We start from the raw sequence: 20,072 nt of genomic DNA on the forward strand, positions 1-20,072 counted from the left end.
TTATGAATAGACATGAAAACCCGTTATACATGTCCGACAAACTTAATCCGGCAAACCTATTAAACTGTCATCCGACATTAAACTGTCAATGAATAACAGTCCACAGCTGTTCACTTTCACAATGGTGTACCGCAGCCATATTGTCTTTTATAAATATAAAAAAAAAATTAGATATGATTTTATTAATTGTAAAGGGTTTTTACACCCGAGATCTGTGGCTTGGCCCAGTATCTATACATTTTAATGTTGTTTAGCAATTGCTCTTCTATGAAGGATTTATACCTATAGGACGAAGCTCTGATGATGGCACGTGATGTGCTGAAAGTACTTGCTAATTAATAAAAAAAATTTACACACTACCAATTTTTTTTTGAGAACATACACCTGTTTGCCGGTTTGACCTACTTAGAAGTGTGTACAAGTCATACAGTCTTTTTCAATTAATCATTTCTTTATCTTGGTTTTGTTTGGTTTCTGGATTTAAGAGCTCCAGAAAATGCTCCTTCCATCTTTTCATTATTTTTTTCCTCTTTCTCCCTGATAATTGCCCCATTTTTGTCCTTGTGTTGTTCTTGTCATGTATCCTTGTGTGTATTGCTTGCTTTTCTTGTAAAATTTTCTAGTATCTCTTCTGTTATTATAATCTGTAATTTGTTATATTTTTCTATTCAACATTTTTCTCTTTTTCCTTCTACATATTTTCTTTGCAACTTTTCTTCAACAGTTCTTCATATGCTCTTCTATTCAATTGGGAATCCCTTTGTAGACATTTCTGTCTAGCTATAGTTTTGCTGTCTATTACTTATTGGCAATCTTGGTCAAACCACTCCTCGTTTCTTTTGCTTGAGGTTTTAGCCAATTTTTCCTTTGCTTTCTTAGTAATTGTCGCTTTGATGACATTCTCATCTTCTTCAATGTTGTTTGGTTCTCCTCTTTTATTTAATATTACTTTTATTTTCTGCTGGTACTCATTCTTCTTTTTTGGGATTTTTAAACATATACTTATATGTGCCATTTTCTTTGTTTGGCGCCTTTCTCTTTTCTTACCATTAATATTCTTTGTTTTATCTTTGATATAACCAGGAAATAGTCCGAATCACAATTTGCGCCTCTTAAGATCTAACATCTGTTACGGAGGTTTCCCACCACTTAAATGTTAATATATCATCAATTTGATTACATTTATTAGTACCAGATATCATACAGGTCCCATTATGAATATTTTTATGGGAGAAACACGTACTGACCACTCTGAGTTTATTTGTCATTGCCAACTGTGCCATTCTTATACCGTTGTTGCTGGTAATATCATAAAAACTATGCTTACCAAAGGATTCTGCATATATTGGCTCTTTTCCCAGCTTGGCGTTCACATCACCCAGGACTATAACTGCATCTTCTTTTTGAACGTTTTCACATTCTACTTGTAGTTGGTTTGTTCATTGTTCGTAGCATTCGTGATAGCCTAGTTTAAGGTGAGCTGGTTATCGGCCTATTGCACCCGAGTCCAGTGCCAGAGCTGCTGGCTATAGCTTCTGAACAAGCTTTGCTTTCTGCCTTAGTTGTCTGCCCTGACCCTACCTTCCATTGGGGTTGGTTAACCAATCTCCAGTAGGGTTGCAGGTTTACCGGGGTTCACCCGTGTGATCAAGATCACACTTCTTGAAGGTGAGGATAGGAATTGAGTAAGAGAGGCTAGAGGTGTTATCCAGAAGCAACACCTTATAATGTGCATCACTACCCCACTTAAACCCCTCATTTATATCCTAGTTTCTTCTAATTTTGTCTAATTTGTTGCAGATGCGCGGAGCTGCACCACATGCGACAAAGTACTCCAGGAGCTAGAACAAATCGACGACGACACCGACTCATTTGGAGTAGATTTTGTCAAAATCAACGACAAACGACTGGCCAAACAATATGGCATCACCAAGTTTCCTGCTCTCACCTACTTTAGGGAAAAAGAACCGATCATCTACGAAGGTAAGTATCTACTTCAAAGTACCACTTGATAATATATTAAAGGAAGTGAAAAAATTCGTATGTTAATGGTTATGATAGTATATTCAAACATTTTTGTTTCTTATTGTTATTTCAAAGTTTGATATCGCTGAATTGCAAAACCATAAAAATCTAAAGAATACCTACCTATATCAGACAAACCAGACATAGAAGCTGGTCAGACGGAAACAGTTCTGTGGATAACTACGGAATGTCATAAAATCAATAAAATTTAATGAAATGAAAATTATTATGTGTGACCTTCATGAAAGGGTGGGTAGGAAAAGTATCAGTAGAAGAAATCACGGGACCTTTTGGATTGGGAGAAAGGAATGAACCAGGAGAGGCATTAAGAGTATCTACTTACTCTGTAGTAGATATTGGCTCTGACCTTAACCTATAATTGGTAACTTTAGGCTCAAAGGAAAAATGATCTTTAGGCCTAGACAACACGTTGAATATACTATTAAAGGTTTAAAATTATAAAACTAGAAATTCATTACGAAAGGAACTTGAAAATAAACACCTAATATCAGCAAAAAATAAAAAACAATACGTGGAATAGCATCAAAAATACCATATACAAGGCTTTACAAAATGTTCAAAGAGTTATAAAATAATACATGCAGTTGGGTGAACTTTTACCAATAGCATAGGAGAATACAAGCGTAATTATAATAGACAAGGCGAAAACGGCGGGTTCGAAGGGAAAAATATTCCCATGAGATTTTTTTGCATTATCACATTCGTGAGACATCGCAGAATAAGGTCCAAGAAGTCGCCCACGTGAAAAGTGGGCCAATTTTTTTTTAACAATTTTTTTTTTAATCAAATTGCAAGAATCAATATTTTTGGCCCGAACAATTTTTTTTTAATTTTTTGGACCATTCTGGACAAAAATGATCTCTTATAATTTTTCTCTAAAGTTGATCGTTTTCGACTTATAAGCAATTTAAAATTGAAAAAAAAACGAAAAATGGCGATTTTCAAGGTTTAATAACTCGGTTAAAAGTTATTATTATGAAAGTCAATATATGTCTAAATCAAAGTTTAAAGCCGTCCCTACAAGATCCTGAAGAAATTTTTGTCAATATTTTATTACTAAGCTGTTATTTTAAGTAATAATAATAAGCGCCATGCACGTGTGCGGCGTCTGTAAATGCTGAGTGCGAGAGAGAAGCCATTCCAGCAGTCCAATTGTGCATCTTACTCGCACTCACATGTACAACCGCGCCAATACGATCTAACCGCTCATTGTTATTAATTAAAAATAACAGCTTAGTAATAAATTAATGACACAGATTTCTTCAGGATCATGTAGCGGAGACTTTAAACTTTAATTTAGTGACTTTCTGACTTTCATAATAATAATTATTAACCGAGTTATTAAGTCTTGAAAATCGCCATTTTTCGTTTTTTTCAATTTTAAATTACTTATAAGTCGAAAACAATCAACTTTAGGGAAAAATTATAAGATACCTTTTTTGTCCAGATTGGTCCAAAAAACCTAAAAAAAATTAGTTCGGGCAAAAAATACTGATTTTTGCAATTTGAATAAAAAAAAATTGTTAAAAAAAATTGGCCCACTTTTCACGTGGGCGACTTCTTGAACCTTATTCTGGGATGTCTCACGAATATGATTATGCAAAAATATCTCATGGGAATATTTTTCCCAACGAACCCGCCGTTTCCGCCTTGTCTATAAGCTGAGAGTCATGAATATAATAAACCAACATAGACCAGGGCGCATCTGTAAAAATATTAGTACGTTTGGACGTTGAGAGGTGACTCAAATTTTTTTACAGAAATTGCTTGAAAATAACTCAAATAATAATACTTGAGTTATCCTCCCTCTCAAAATGGTCCGGAACATTGTTTAAATAATCAAAATGTCAAACAATGAAGGAAAAATTCGATTTTTTTCTTCGTTTTTTGATTATAACTTTAAAAATGTTCATTTCCAAGAAAAGTTGTACTGACATAAAAGTTGCGTAATTAAATTTCCTACAATATAGAATTGGTTAAAAATTTAAAAAATTGTCACCATTGTTGCAAAATAGCAATAATTGCGAAAAAACCATACAAAAACAAGTATTCGCATTTTACGTTTTTCAACCATTTATGCTACACTTAGGACCTTCATATTTCACCCAGAAAAACTTTATGATACAGTAAAACAAACTGTAAATATCATTAAGATCGGTTCAATAGATTTTGCAAAATAAATTTTGCAATCCAGCATTCGCAAAAAAAATTCATTTTTTCAAAATGTTACAGGACTGAAAATATAGCAGATAGGAAGTTGAATTTTTCTTGCATATAGAAGTGTACTGTAGCTTTCATTTGCAATTTGCAAACTTAAAATCGATTAACTACCACGGCGTCCGGAATTTTTTTAAATAAACAATAATTATTGGTGCTACGCGCAGGACAGCGGATAGTTTGCTCTGATTGGGCATTCCAATGACCTTTGATAATGATTGATACATTTTAATTTTTATTACATTTCGATATAAATAATTAACTTTGTTTATTGCAAAATAAAAACACATACTCTATCTTTTGAAATAACACTTTTTTAGCAAAAACTTTCTTTGTTCACATATTTTAACTGAGAGAATAAAAGTTTATTTTTTTTAAACATATGCAATTGTTTAAACAATACTTCACACACAATAATAAAATTAGTTTGATTTTTGTGGAACTAAAATATTAAAATACAACAAAATATAGAGTAAGAAAATAATATATTAGATAAAGTTTGGAAGAAATTTTGGTGAAAATCAACTTGCGTGAATCGTACACCGCTGTCCTGCGCGTAGCACCAAAAATTAATGTTTATTTAAAAAATTTCCTGACGCCGTGGTAATTAATCGATTTTAATTTTGCAAATTAAAAATGAAAGGTACAGTACATTTCTATAAGCAAAAGAAAATTCAACTTGCTATCTGCTTTATTTTCAGTCCTGCAACATTTTAAAAAATGATTTTTTTTGCGAAAGCTGGATTGCAAAATTTATTTTGCACCGATCTTAATGATATTTACAGTGTTGTTTTACTATATCATAAAGTTTTTCTGGGTAAAGTATGAAGGTCCTAAGTGTGGCATAAATGGTTGAAAATCGTAAAATGCGAATACTTGTTTTTGTATGGTTTTTTTAGCACTTATTGCTATTTTGCAACAAATTAGGGTCAACAGGTCATTGAAATGCCCAATGAGAGCAAACCGTTGACCGCTGTCCTGCGCGTAGCACCAAAAATTAATGTTTATTTAAAAAAATTCCTGACGCCGTGGTAGTCAACCGATTTTAATTTTGCAAATTGCAAATGAATGGTACAGTATTCTTCTATATGTGAAAAAATTCAACTTGCTGCCTTCTTTATTTTCAGTCCTGCAACATTTTGAAAAAATGAATTTTTTTTGTGAAAGCTGGATTGCAAAATTTATTTTGCAAAATCTATTAAACCGATCTTAATGAAATTTATAGAAATATTTTACTATATCATAAAGTTTTTTTGGGTAAAATATGAAGGTTTTAAGTGTAGCATAAATGGTTGAAAATCGTAAAATGCTAATACTTGTTTTTGTATGGTTTTTTTTAGCAATTATTGCTATTTTGCAACAAGGGTAACTATTTTATAAATTTTTAACCAATTCTATATTGTAGAAAATTTAATTACGCAACTTTTATGTCAGAACAACTTTTCTCAGAAATGAATAGTTTTAAAGTTATAATAAAAAACCAATAAAAAAATCGAATTTTTTCTTCATATTTTGACATTTTGATTATTTAAACAATGTTCCGGACCATTTTGAGTGGGGGGATAACTCAAATATTATTAATTGAGTTATTTTCAAGCAATTTCTGCAAAAAAAAATTGAGTCACCTCTCAACGTCCATCTCAAAACAGATGTGCCCTGGACTAACAATGTTACTCTTAATAAACTTTAAGCAAGCTTTTGATAGAATAAAAAGAAAAGAAATATATAAAGTATGACAAGAAGACCCATAGATATTTAATGTAGTGTTATAAATGGTAATAGAAGAGGCTATTATTAACAGACCAGGTTACATGTATCACAAAAGACAGCAATGTTTGGCATTCGTGGATGATGTAGTAATTCTGTCCAGAATCAAGATAGAGTTAAGGTGATACAGTAGCGATCAACAGGTAGCCAAAACGCGTTCCAAGATTGCGGCTGTAATTTTGAATATTTTTTCGAGATATTTGGCACACGTATTCGTAATACCATAAAGAATGGCGGTACAGAGCCCAATTTGAAAAATATATTAATATGTGGAAATTACTCTGTAATTAAATACAATATTAAAAAACGAGCCTGCACCGCCATTAAGAAGAACAAAAAAATACACCTTCTTCAAATAAACTTTTTTATCCGATGCCTAGATTTTGTCTCATTTTGGAACTACTAATGAAATAAAAAATTTTAGTAGTTCCAAAATGACACAAAATTTAGGCATCAGATAAAAAAGTTTATTTTAAGAAAGTGTACTTTTTTGTTCTTCTTAATAGCGGTACAGGCTCGTTTTTTTAATATTTTATTTAATTACAGAGTAATTTCCACATATTAATATATTTTTCAAATTAAGCTCTATACCGCCATTCTTTATTATATTATGAAAACGTGTGCCAAATATATCGAAAAAATATTCAAAATTACAGCCTCAATCTTGGAACGCGTTTTCGCTACCTGTTGATCGCTACTGTTTCCTCTTAAAACAGGTAGTGGAACATCTAGAGTCTAAAGAAAGTCTAAAAAAAACAAAAACCAAGTAGGTACATGGAATGGACGAACAAGGAATTTGAACAAGGATAGTAACAACGGATAGACACAGATTTGATAATAACGGATGGAGTAAAAATGTATCAATTTTAATAGGTAAGCAGAAAGATTTGAATATTTAGGGACTTTATTTCCGGGACGAAATACACCAAGAAATAATGTTAGGAAATATTTACATGCACTCAATATAAAACTGCAATAAAACCACTAGTTACTTATGTCTCAGAAGCCTGGACTGTCTGTCCAGGAAAACTGAGCGATCAATGTTACAAGGATAGGGAAGGAAAATAATTCGAAAGATATTTGACGGAAAAATGATAAACAATCAGTGGACATCAAAAACCAAAAAAAAAATGTTAAATGAATTGTATAATGAACCTAATATACTTGTGAACGAAATCTTAGAGGACATGTCCAAATAATGACCCAAGCTAGAATGCCAAAAATCTTAGTTGCTACAACAGGCTGTAAAAAGTGTAAAAGAAAGCCTACAGATGGAGCCATGAAATGAATGACAACCTAAGGTATCCCAATGTATGTAATTGGAAAGAAAACGCGTAGAACAAACGGGAATCAAGGAAGGATATAAACCAAGCCGTGAAAAAGTTAATATATTATTTTTGTTATTGTTATATAAAAGTACTTTGGAGTGTTACCATCATTAAAAACTTATCAATAAACTATCATGTTTTCTTTTCAGGTGACTTGATGGATGAAGAACAAGTCCTAGATTTCCTTACCAGCTTAGAAGCAATGGACCTACCCGATCGAATTGAAGAAGTCAATGCCAGAATTTTGGATAAAATTGTAGAAGACACTGACTTCGTTGCTGTTTTGTTTTGTAAGTAACACAACTTATTTACGCAAAAACTTGTTCTAATTAATTAAAATCAGCATTTAGCGACATGTATGTGCTAACAGATATTATACGTTCAAGAAGATAGAAGCTACCAAGAATCACTAGATAGATCGTAGTGTTATGTTTCTAACGTATTTTTTTATTAACCACTCTTCCATATTCATTATTTTAAATACATATTTAAAACATAAAGATACAGGTGCATAAGAGTAAAATCATATCCATATCAATATATTTCCTCTACTTTCTTTGTTTTTTTTTGGTTTATTCTTAAGTTGTGGTTATTTCCATATTATCTTAATAATTTATTTTACGTTGTTCTTTTTTGACTTTTTTTTGGTTTTTGATTTTTTGAAGTGAAACGCGTCTTTAACTGATATTTTGTTGCATGTATAAATTGTTGTTATCCCAACAGCAATCTCACTAAAATCTAAAGTAGTTTTTAAGATATTCGGAAAAACTATCAGTGTTTTGTTCTTTAGGCTTCGTAACACTTGAATATTCTAGCACTTACTGCGGAAACTATCTCATTGTTTAGCCTGTTTGATCACACAGATATTTTTGTGGAACGCGAATATCTGAAGCAAGGAAGTTTATAGGAAACCAAGGGAAAGATCAGAAAGGAACAGGAAGATTAAACCCCATAAGTATGTCATAGTGGGAAGAGTATTACAAATTTCTATTATAATATAATAATATTAACGAAGCAAGACCACATTGCGAAATAAATTACAGAGATTTCAGAACAGATCCAATAGACGAAGATGAAGTACAACCAATTAGTGTGGACAAGATAAGACTAACTTTAAAGGAAATGAAAAAAGTGAAAACCACACAGGACCTGGAAGCATCCCCATTGAATTAATAAAACTCGGACCGTCAATACTAATAGAATTTTTGACGGAGATTTTTAATAAAAATTGGATCTTGGCTTATATAAGCTCTCTCTACTTACAAAAAAGGAGACAAAATAGTTATTTATGAAACAGTTTGTGAAGTATGCTTTTACGCGATGTATAGCACTCGCTCCGTTGTCGCTCGTGCTCTAAATATCGCGTGCGTTCGCAAAAAGTACTTCACGCACAGTTTCATACAATATTTTATCTACGATAAACAAATAAAAAAACTGTAACTCTTCGTCACTGGAATTCATTTCTATTCTACAATTTTTAGAACTTTGACATTTAAAAATCCTAACTACTTTCAAACCACAAAACTGTCAAAAATTTTGTTGTAAGTCATTGCTCATATTGTCATCACCATGACAACGCAAGAGTTAAGGATATTTGATTATATGAAAGTGTGCCAAAAAACCCATTGAAAGTGTGCGAAAAAGTAAATCCCATTTAAAATACATTGTTACTTCACGCACACTTTAAACCCTTCACGCACTGCTATCTATAATGACAGTTTTCACAAACTAAAAACAAACATAATATGACATAGAATAGGTAAATAAATGTAAGAATAGATAAATTACAGAGGTATAAGACATATTAGTTCAGTGACGAAAATATATATTCAAAGACAGAAAGATCAGTGGAAAGACAAATGCTGCACTTTAATATCAGACAGGAAAATAAACGAATGGATCCGTAACAAAACAAAAGTGAAAGGTCTCAATAAGTAGCAAAGCTTAAATCGAAGTTCGCCGCACACACCCAAAGGCAGAAGGGCGAAAGATGGACTAAGACGATTATACATTGGAGACCGTGGAACCACAAACGAAAAAGGGGACGGCCACAAATGCGATGGTCAGATGACCTGAAGAAACACGCCGGGTCAAAATGTATGCAAATTGCCCAAGATAGAGAGGCATGGAAGAATGAAGAGGAGGCCTATATCCAAGGATGGATTTTTAGGGCTGATTAGATAGATAGATAGATAGATAGATAGATAGATAGATAGTTCAGTGGGGAGGTTCTACGGTCGATTAATAAAAGAATAAATCGAAAGCTTATATGAGAAAATAGAAGATCAGAGAGGATTTCGTGCTGGCAGTATTATACAGGATGTCCAGAAACTCTACCGACAAACGAAGGCAGGAGATTCCTCAGATAATTTTAAGTCAATTTAACCCAATTAACCTAGTCCGAAAATGCTTCCTAAGAGAGCTAGAGCTATTTGAAGATGGCGGCTGGTAATTAGTTTTTCTTAAATATCTCTAGAACGCTTCTATTTAGAAAAACGAAAATAGGTACACTTATTTATCTTTCAAAGAAAAATCGATTCCATTTATTACAAATTTCTAGTACCGGTCATAGGTGTCCTTATTGGGTAGGGCAACAGTTATATTTCGCATAACTTTTTAGTTTTTAATTTTTAAACATTGTTGAGTCTGGATTATTAAAACGTAAGATATTATAGTACTAAAAGGTACTCTTACTTTAAGTCGATAGGATACCCTGTTTTCTAGAAAAATTGATTTGAAAATTCCACACCTGTAATTTTGAACCAATCAAAATACGTTATTTTGACAGATCACCATGGCAACGGAGGTATTTTATCGGAAATTTTTTGCTCGTGGGGTACCCAACAGCGAATTATAGTGGAAATTTTTTGACGTTTACAATAACAGAACATTTTTGACAGACTGGTTTTTATTTGTTTACATAATTTAGTTTTGATTCATTTTCTATCACTTGTAGTTACTCAAAACTTATGTAAAATTGAAGAATATACTATTTTCTATCTTGAAATGGTATTCCCATGCAACTACAATGAGTAGAAATTACGAATTTGGAAGCCTAAATAATTGCTGACAAAGCTATGGCGCGCTATTAATCTGTTCATGAAGCTTTGGATTTTCAAATGCAAATTTGGTGTGGAATTTTCTTACCGAATACCACGCGAAGTCAAATTAATATCCGGAATTTTTTTTTGATCATGAATATTTTTAGAAAATTTACAAAATATTCATGATCTCAAAAAAATTTCCGGAAATAATTTGACCTCTAGTGGTATTACTAGTGAAAATTTTTCGTTTTTTGAATATCAAAAAAACGGTACGTTTATTTATATTCCAGAGATGAATCGATTTCATTAATTGCGAATTTCTAGTACCGGCCATATGCGTCCGTTTTGGGTAGGTCAACGGTTATTTTATCGCATAACATTTTTGTTTTTAATTTTTAAGAATTTTTGACACTAGATTATTAAATTATGAGGTATTCTAGCACTAAAATTTACTCTTTCTTTAAGTTGGTAAAATACACAGTTTTTTTAATATATTTTTGAATTTTTTTTTCCAATTCAGGAAACGAAAAATTTTTATATCGATTTTTTTAGAAAACGGTGTGTCATACCGACTTAAAGCAAGAGTAACTTTTAGTACTAGATTACCTCACAATTTAATAATCCAGTATCAAAAATGCTTAAAAGTTAAAGACAAAAAAGGTATGCGATAAAATTACCGTTGCCCCACCCAAAACGGACAGCTATGACTGGTGCTAGAAATTCACAATAGATGGAATCGATTTCACACTGGAAGATAAATATGTGTACCAATTTTTGTTTTTTTTTTTTCTAACTAGAAGCGTTCTGGAGGTATTTAAGAAACACTTGTTAAAAGACGCCATCTTCAAAGAGCTCTAGCTTCCTTAGGAAGTATTTTCGGACTAGGTGAATTTGGTTAAATTGTCTCAAAATTATCTGAGGAATCTCCTGTCTTCGTTTGTCGGTAGAGTTTTTGGACACCCTGTATTTAAACTTCTACAAATTAAAGAAATAAGAACAGCCAGAAATTTAAAGACTCATTTTGTGCTCTTTGACTTGTGAGAATCGTCTTCGCAGACGATCAAGTGACTATGGCATCGATGGGGAAGACATGGATTATATGATTTGAAAGTTATCCGAACAATATAAAAATTGGGGACTAATTAATAATAAGGGACTAAAAAAGGGACCCACAACTCTCGATTAGAGATATAAAAAATGCTATAAATTCAAATACTTGGTAGTCTAAGAGCTAGTGAACCCTCCGACTAAAGGTCTTCCTCTAAGGCTAGAAATTTGTATAGTGATAGTTCATAGCACAGCAAGGCGAAAAACCATGACCTGGCAGGCATCAGCCCTGCACGTGTATATACCAGGTGAATCAATAAGTGCATAGTTAAGGGAAAAAACTCTCTCCTGTAAAGTTTAAATTTAAGTATGTGTTTTGAGTAAGTCATTTGGAAGAAATGTGTACAATTACAGGCCATTCTGAACAGCATAAGTCCTTGCCAGGCGAGGGGAAAGATTAGGGTTTTTTCCTAAAATTGTTTTTTTTTGCATCGAAAAAAGTTTTTTTAGGTTTTTTTGAACCATTCCAAACACAAAAGATCTTTAGTGACTTTTCTCTGAGGTTAATAGTTTTTAACATATAAGCGATTAAAAATTTAAAAATTGCGAAATCGGCCATTTTTAACCCTGAATCGGACATTTAACTGGACATTTTAATGTTGCCAAAGTAGGTAGATATTCTTTAAATATTTATTGACGAAATCCCGAAGAGTTTTTTGCAATACAATATCGAAAACCCTTTTTTTTTAATTACTAATCAAGCGGGCGCGATACTGTAGTGTGAGGACGTTTGAGTTTGTATAAATTCATTATCTCTAAAATGGCAAATTTGAAGAGAAATCCTCAGACAGGTCGATTTCTATTGTTAAATTAGGACTTTTTGGCATATATATAATACTAGTGACGTCATCTATCTGGGCGTGATGACGTAATCGACGATTTTTTTGAATAGGAGTAGGGGTCGTGTGATAGCTCATTTGAAATGACATGTAATTCTCTATTCAGTAATAACACAATTTTTATCACAATTATTTACACAGGGTGTGCAAAAAATGTTCTTCTTTTTTTGTAAATTAATTTAATAAAAAAAAATTTTGTACACCCTGTATAAATAATGATGTTATTGTTTATATAACTAAATAGAGAATTAAATAACCTTTCAAATGAGCTATCACACAACCCCTACTCTCATTTAAAAAGTCATCGATTATGGCATCACGCCCAGATGGATGACGTCACTAGTATTATGTATATGCCAAAAAGTTCTAATTTAAAAATAAAAATCGACCTGTCTAAGTATTTCTCTTCAAATTTGTCCATTCTCGAGATAATAAATTTATGCAAACTCAAACGTCCTCACTTATAGTACAGTGTCGCGCCCGCTTGATTAGTAATTAAAAAACAACGGGGTTTTCGATATATTATATTGCAAAAAACTCTTCGGGATTTCATCAATCGATGTTTAAAGAATATCTACCTCTTTTGGCAACACTGAAATGTTCAGTTAAATGTCCGATTCAGGGTTAAAAATGACCGATTTCGCAATTTTTACATTTTTAATCACTTATATTTATATGTCAAAAACTGTTAACCTAAGAGAAAAGTCACTAAAGATCTATTCTGTTTGGAATGATTCAAAAAACCTAAAAAACTTTGTTCGATGCAAAAAAACTAATTTTAGGAAAAAATCCTAATTTTGTCCCTCGCCTGGCAAGGTCTTATGCTGTTCAGAATCGCCTGTCATTGTACACATTTCTTCTAAATGACTTACACAAACACATACTTAAATTTGAACTTTACAGGAGAAAGTTTTTTTCCCTTAACTATGCACTTTTCGATTCACCTGGTAGATACACGTGCAGGGCTGATGCCTGCCAGGTCATGGTTTTTAGCTTTGGTGTGCTATGAATTATTATATATTTATATATTTATATTACTATACAAATTTCTATCTAGCCTTACAGGAAGACTGTTAGTCGGAGGGTTCACTAGCTATTAGACTATAGAGACAGTGATAGCGAATGAAGGAACATGGAAATGGACATTCAGCAGAAAATACAAGGCCTAAATGGGGTATAGAAACAGGAAGTAATAGAAATGAATTATCTAAATAGAGTTTGTCAGATATCCAGACTTTATCACATCCCAAATGAAGAAATAAAAAGAAAAACAGGAAAGATTTACAATACCGTAGATACCGTAGAATCCCAATAACTTTTATGCTATGGGTATTTAAAGCGAATGGAAAACGAACGATGGCCAAAACAGGCCTTAAGCAATGTTCTATGGAATAGAAGCAGCGGAGGAAGACCAGCATTAGAATGGAGAGAAGGGATCGGAGGAAAAATGAGACATAGAGCCTCTTCCTCATAAATGAGGAGGAATGAACTGACCGAAAACGGTGAAGATCAAAATTTCTATTCCTTAATTCTTTTTTGTTTTTTTTTCTATATGAATAAAATTTTCTTTGTGTATAGACACTCAAACACCGTAAATACAGACAGATAACACTGAGTTTTAAAGTAGGTCAGCTATATTCAGTTTATCACAACACACTATATTATGTGTAGACTGAAAAGTATTAATATTTTTAGATGTAATAAACTAACGAACCAATGTCAACATACAGGGGTTTTTAAATGAGCGATTTGAGAAATGTTCTATTGTTTTATTTGTAAGATGAAAAAAAAATAGATTAAGTCTTTAAAAAATATGACATAAAAAGAACATCAACGATAAAAGGTTGAAATCAGTGTCAAGGATTTCATAATAGAAATTTATTAAACAACGAACCGCACTACCCACAACACCACGTGCGAAATTCTGCAAGGACCACCGACTAATAAGCCTAATGAGTCACTTATTAAGACTTTTCTTGAGAACATTACACACAAGATTATTTAAAAAATGTAAAGAGGTCATTGGATGGAGTCAGTTTGGTTTTAAAAATGGACTTGGCCCGTTGCTTTTTGTGTTATTGAGCTGGACTTTCCGTTTAGTAAAATGGTGAGCTACTTTGGCTAAATCATACTAAAAGATTAACAAACAAAGTTGAATTTCGAGCTAATCAGGCAAGCTTTAGACCAGAATCCTCCTGCACAGGAGCTACAGGAGCACAGGTAATAAAGGAACAATTGGTTGATTGGAACATACACCTCTACATGGTTTTTGTCGATTTTGAGCGTGCCTTTGACAGCTTATTTAGAGCTAAGAAACATCCCGCAAAAAATAATTTCCATTATAAAGTAACTGTATACTGAGGCGAAATGCAGCGGGATACACAACAGTGATGAATTTAACGTGTTGACTGCAGTCAGACAGGGATCCGTGCTTTCTCCGTTTATTTTTACCGTAGCTGTAGAATATCTTCTCTCCAAACTGGACTCCGACACAAGAGGGATACAATAGACCTTGACCACACGCCTAAGCGATCTAGAATACGACGTCTTCTTCTTCTTCTTCTTGATGTGCCTATCCGTGACGAATGTTGGCGATCATCATGGCAATATTCACTTTATCTACAGCAACACGGAAAAGCTGCACAGATGTTGTGTTGAACCAGGTTTTGAGGTTCTTTAACCAGGATGTTCTTCTTCTTCCAGGACCTCGCTTTTCAAATATTTTTCCTTGTAGGATGGCTTGTAGGAGGGCATATCTGGATTCATTTCGCATAGTGTGTCCAAAGTATTCCAACTTTCGAGATTTAATGGTGGTTAGTACTTCTCGGTTCTTCCCCATTCTTCTAAGAACCTCCTCATTTGTGACCGGATGATTCCATGGGATTTTAAGAATTCTCCGATATAGCCACATCTCAAATGCTTCCAATTTTCGGCACATATCCTCGTTTAAGGTCCATGATTTAACACCAGAAAAAAGGACGAAGAAGACGTAACATCTCAGTATTCTTACTTTTATACCAAGAGAAAGGTTGTGGCTCTTGAAAAATGCCCCCATGCGGTTGAAGATTGATCTATCTTCTCCGATGCGCGCTCTTATTTCTTGGTTGTTGGTCCATTCTTCATTTATTATGGTGCCGAGGTATTTGTAGTGCCTCACTCTTTCTACAGGGGTTTGGTTGATTATAGAGTTGACCTTCTGTTATCTTTTTCTTGCTTACGATCATAAGGTTTGTTTTCCTTGCGTTTATATTGAGTCCATATTGTTGACTGTGATTTTGTCCATGAGGACTGGTAGGTCTTCTAGGTTGTCCGCAAATACTATGGTGTCATCTGCATACCTGATATTATTTAGCCGGTACCCGTTTAGTAGAATACCTTTTTCAGTTTCGTGCAAAGCTTCGATAAATATTCTTTCTGAGTAAAGATTGAAAATTAGGGGGGACAAAATGCAGCCTTGCCTCACTCCATGCATGACTTTGACATATACGGTGAGTTGTCCGTCAACTCTGAGGTTTGCAGTCTGATTCCAGTAAAGGTTTCTAATTATTTTCAGATCTTGGTTGTTAATTCCTGCTTCTTTTAGTATTTGCATCATCTTGGCGTGTTGTACTCGATCAAACGCCTTCTCGTAATCAACCAGACATGCGTATAGGTCGCAATTTACGTCTCTGCATCTCTGGAATAAGACTTGTATTGAAAACAAAGCCTCTCTCGTACCAACAGCATTTATGAACCCGAACTGGTTGGGCGAAATTTGACTTTCACATAGCTTACAAATTCTCGTATGGATTACCTTTAGGAACAATTTTAAGAGATGACTCATCAGGCTTATCGTACGGTATTCTTCGCACTTTTTGGCTCCTGGTTTTTTTGGAAGTGCAATAAACTCAGATTTCAGCCATTATGTTGGTATTTTTCCAGAGTTGTATATGTTGTTGAATATCTTTGTGATTATTGCTATTGATTCGTTGTCTGTCCATCAGTTTGAGTAGGTCTGCTTGTATATTATAGGGACCTACTTCTTTGCCATCCTTTAGCTGTGTTATGGTAGAATTAACTCCCTGCTGTAATATTCTAGGTCCAGCATTTGCCTCTTCTTCTAGCTTAAAGGTGTTATCTCTTTGGATGTCTACGACGTCTATAAATGCTTATTAGAACAAAGGTTCCAAGATGTGGCTAACCAATTGGAAAACACTTTCCACTGAATCCAATAAAATAGGTTTGAAAACCAATATTAATAAAATCACATTCATGAGAATAAATGCAAGAAACAACATACTATTTACTTTTAACAAATTCAGATTGAAAATGAGGAAAATTTTACGTATCTTGGAAGTGTAATACCAGAAAGTGGAGGTACAGAAGACGATATTCATATGAGTATACGAAAAGCTCAACAAGCGCACTCAGCATGATCAGCCCTTTTTGCAGGTCTGACCAGTATACTGCAAAGATAAAGATCCGAATATTCCAGTCAAGTGTCAGGTCCGTTCTACTCTACGGATTTGAATCCCGGAAAGTGACAAAAGCCTTTGCAGACAAACTGCAGGTCTTTGTTAACATGTTCGGTGCACATGACGCACGAGTAGCGTCACGAAGGTTTTATCAAAGGTACCGATGACGCATAAGTGGCGTCAGTAGTACTGTGTTACTAAATGAACGATTTAAGTACGTGGTACCAGCCAAAAGGCGCTTGTTCAAGATGGGCACCGAACGTCTTAATAGATGCCTACGAGAACTGTTCGTATTTTCTGGCATAGCATTATCAGAAACGAAGATCTGCTGCACCTGACCAAACAAAAGTGGGTATAAAATGAAATAAAGTCCAGTGGGGTTGGATTAGTCACACACTCCGAAAAAATAGTTCCAGTATTGCAAAGACTGCCTTAGAGTGGAATCCCCAAGGAAAAAGAAAAAATGTTCGCCCAGAACAAACTTGGAGAAGATCCGTCATGGACAAGATAAGAGGTCAAGGAAAGTCTTGGAATGATATAAGACATTAGTGCAAAATAGAACTCGATAGCAAAATAGAACACTTAGAAGTTCAAGGACTTGATATATATTTTTTCTAACATATGTAATAGGTAAAAAATATCTTTTAAAAACCCCTGTAAGTTTTTTTTCTTCAAACCTTTCAATTAAAAATTCATGTTCTAATGTTGTTCATAATCCATTTAACCACTCGCTTACTATACACAGGTCCAGATGCAGACAAATGCGAAAAACTGGCAAGCAGTAAGTAAACACTCTTGAATTTCATCCATTTTTTTCTACAGCTTTCTATTTTTAAATCAGTATATTTGGTTTTGTATTCGTAGGCGAACATTGAGGCATTGTATTTTATAGTTTATTCGGTATTTTTGTTTCAGTGATTTGTCTATTTTTTTATTCATACTGGATTGGTTTTAAAAAGTATTAAAATTTGTAAGTAACAAGAGAAGATATATGTAATAATGCAGTTGATTAAAATAAAACTTCAGTGTAAGTAAGGTGTCTGCGAGGAAGGAAGTGTCTGCGAGGATTATATAGCAGGATATACAAAATATTAGAAGACAGAATTAGCAATACACAATTCTGATTTAGAAGTGGCTTGGGTACGAGGGAAGTCTTATTGAGTAACCAGGTACTGAGTTGACATATTGCTATATCTTTCCAGACCCTCAAAACAGATGGACCACGCTGCAGCGCTACGCTGTGGATCAACAAAAGTAGTTTCCGATAATTGACCGTGGGTTCTTATGTGGAGTGGACATTGCATCACAGACGAGCGACTGTGGCCGGCCATAGTCGGGTGTAATGTCCACTCCACAAAAGAACCCACGGTCAATCATCGGAAACTACTTTTGTGGATCCACAGCTTGGCCGGCCACAGTCGCTCGTCTGTGACCGGCCTAATAATATACTTACTACGATTTAACCCTTTTCTTGACAGACCTATATAAAAAAGTGAAAACTGTGTTTTCTTTCTATTAATGCCCTTCAAGAATTATTTAAAAATTTGTAAAATAAATATTTCACCTTTAATTTATTCCTAAGTACCAAATTTGAATTTGTTACAAATTTGTTACATTGCCAAGAATACCGTACACATTATTATCATTGATGATCCATGCATTTTCTAAGGTTTGAACCGATTTCTCAGAACAAAGTTCAGATTTCATTTATCTGAGTTCATGGGAGTGCTCTCGCGTCATAACACTCCCCTCCCCACATTAAATTTTTGGAAAATAAAAATTTTTTAAAATAAAAAAAAGTTTGTAATTTTAAAATATAATTATTTATTTATAAAATATAATTTTTATATACTAAATAATATCCTTTTAATTTATGTAACTCCTTATTTGTGATGATATGCGTAAAAACAGTTTCCTTTGCCATTTAGACAAAGTCGCCAACCCCTTCACATTTTGTACACTGAAAGGAAGTAGTGTCTGATTTAAAAAACATAGAAATAATTTTGTCTACCCTTTTTTTAACATATATACACACCGGCAAAATTAGCCGAACACGTTAAAAATGGGACATGTTTGATGTCTCGTATTTCATAAACCAGTGGTCCGATTTGAGTGATTCTTTTAGTGTGTTATAGCCTTATTATTTAATAATATCGGTGTAATAATATTGTTGCTAGATAGGTAAACGTCATTTTATACCGGGTGTAACAAGCATACTGTGTTTTTTTCTTAAAGTTCGGAACACCCTGTGGAATATTCCAGCATATATAAAATATTAAAATTAAAACTCGATTATAGAATTATGCTTTCTTAACATTTTCTTTTTTGATTCATTTGCTTATGTTGGAAAATAAAAAAGTTATGTGCTTTAACAACTAGCCATGTTTTTTATCAATAAATCCTTATAGTAGGGGAGAAAAGTATGCTAAATTTGCAATTACTCAAGCGTTCTTGTGGGAGTGGATTGTGAAGAGTGGGTGCTACAACCAAAAAAAGTGAAGTTAAGTTTTCCATAAAATGTGGGACTCTCCATTTTTCAATTTAATTTTCCATTTCCACCAATCGTTTTTTCCGATTATAGCGATTTCCATAATAGGAAAAAATGTTGCGATTAAAAGTTGCTTATTTTTACGTCAAGAATCCAAATCTGCAATAAAAATTGGGGGCTCCTATTTAATATTTTAATGTAACCCCCCACCCCACCTCCGTGGGGGGTCGTGTTTGGTGCCATTCGGTAGATTTTTGAAAAATATTGAATAGGTGTATTTTGCAGTTTTACAATCTGATGTTTATTTTGCAAAATATCGCAGGGTTCGTATTTATAATTTTTAATTTACCCCCCATCCCTCTCCGTGGGGAGTCACGAGTCCCCACGGCGGTGGGGTGGGGGATTTAATTTAAAATCTTAAATAGGAGCCCTCAATTTTTATTGCAGATTTGGATTCTTTACGTAAAAATAAGCAACTTTTATTCGACATATTTTTTCGAATTATGGATGGATAGCGCTATAATCGGAGAAAAATGATTGTTTCAAATGGAAAATTAAATTAAAAAATGAAAAGTCCCCCACTTTATGGAAAACTTAACTTAACCTTTTTCTGATTTTAACAGATACTCTTCACAATCCAATAGGTTCCCACAACGCTCGAGTAACTGCAAATTTAGTATACGTTCCTCCCCTACTATGAGGATTTATTGATGAAAAACATGTATATTTGTTAACGCACATAACTTTTTTATTATCCAACATAAGTAAATGAATCGAAAAGA

General features: G+C 33.5%; 1 protein-coding gene across 5 annotated transcripts in view; it reads left to right on the forward strand.

Annotated features, from left to right (window-relative positions):
* LOC126887293 (uncharacterized) overlaps positions 1–20,072 on the forward strand; it is a 138,704-nt gene that overhangs the window by 42,006 nt on the left and 76,626 nt on the right. For 3 of the 5 annotated variants that reach the window (XM_050654702.1, XM_050654703.1, XM_050654705.1), the window contains exons 2-4: positions 1,801–1,983; positions 7,508–7,648; positions 17,548–17,583. In XM_050654702.1, the coding sequence (XP_050510659.1) occupies positions 1,801–1,983; positions 7,508–7,648; positions 17,548–17,583 (360 nt within the window). The remainder of the gene's footprint in view (positions 1–1,800; positions 1,984–7,507; positions 7,649–17,547; positions 17,584–20,072) is intronic. The other 2 variants (XM_050654704.1, XM_050654706.1) reach the window with 1 other exon arrangement.

Source organism: Diabrotica virgifera, chromosome 6 (genome assembly GCF_917563875.1).
Source record: "Diabrotica virgifera virgifera chromosome 6, PGI_DIABVI_V3a".
NCBI lineage: Eukaryota > Metazoa > Arthropoda > Insecta > Coleoptera > Chrysomelidae > Diabrotica > Diabrotica virgifera.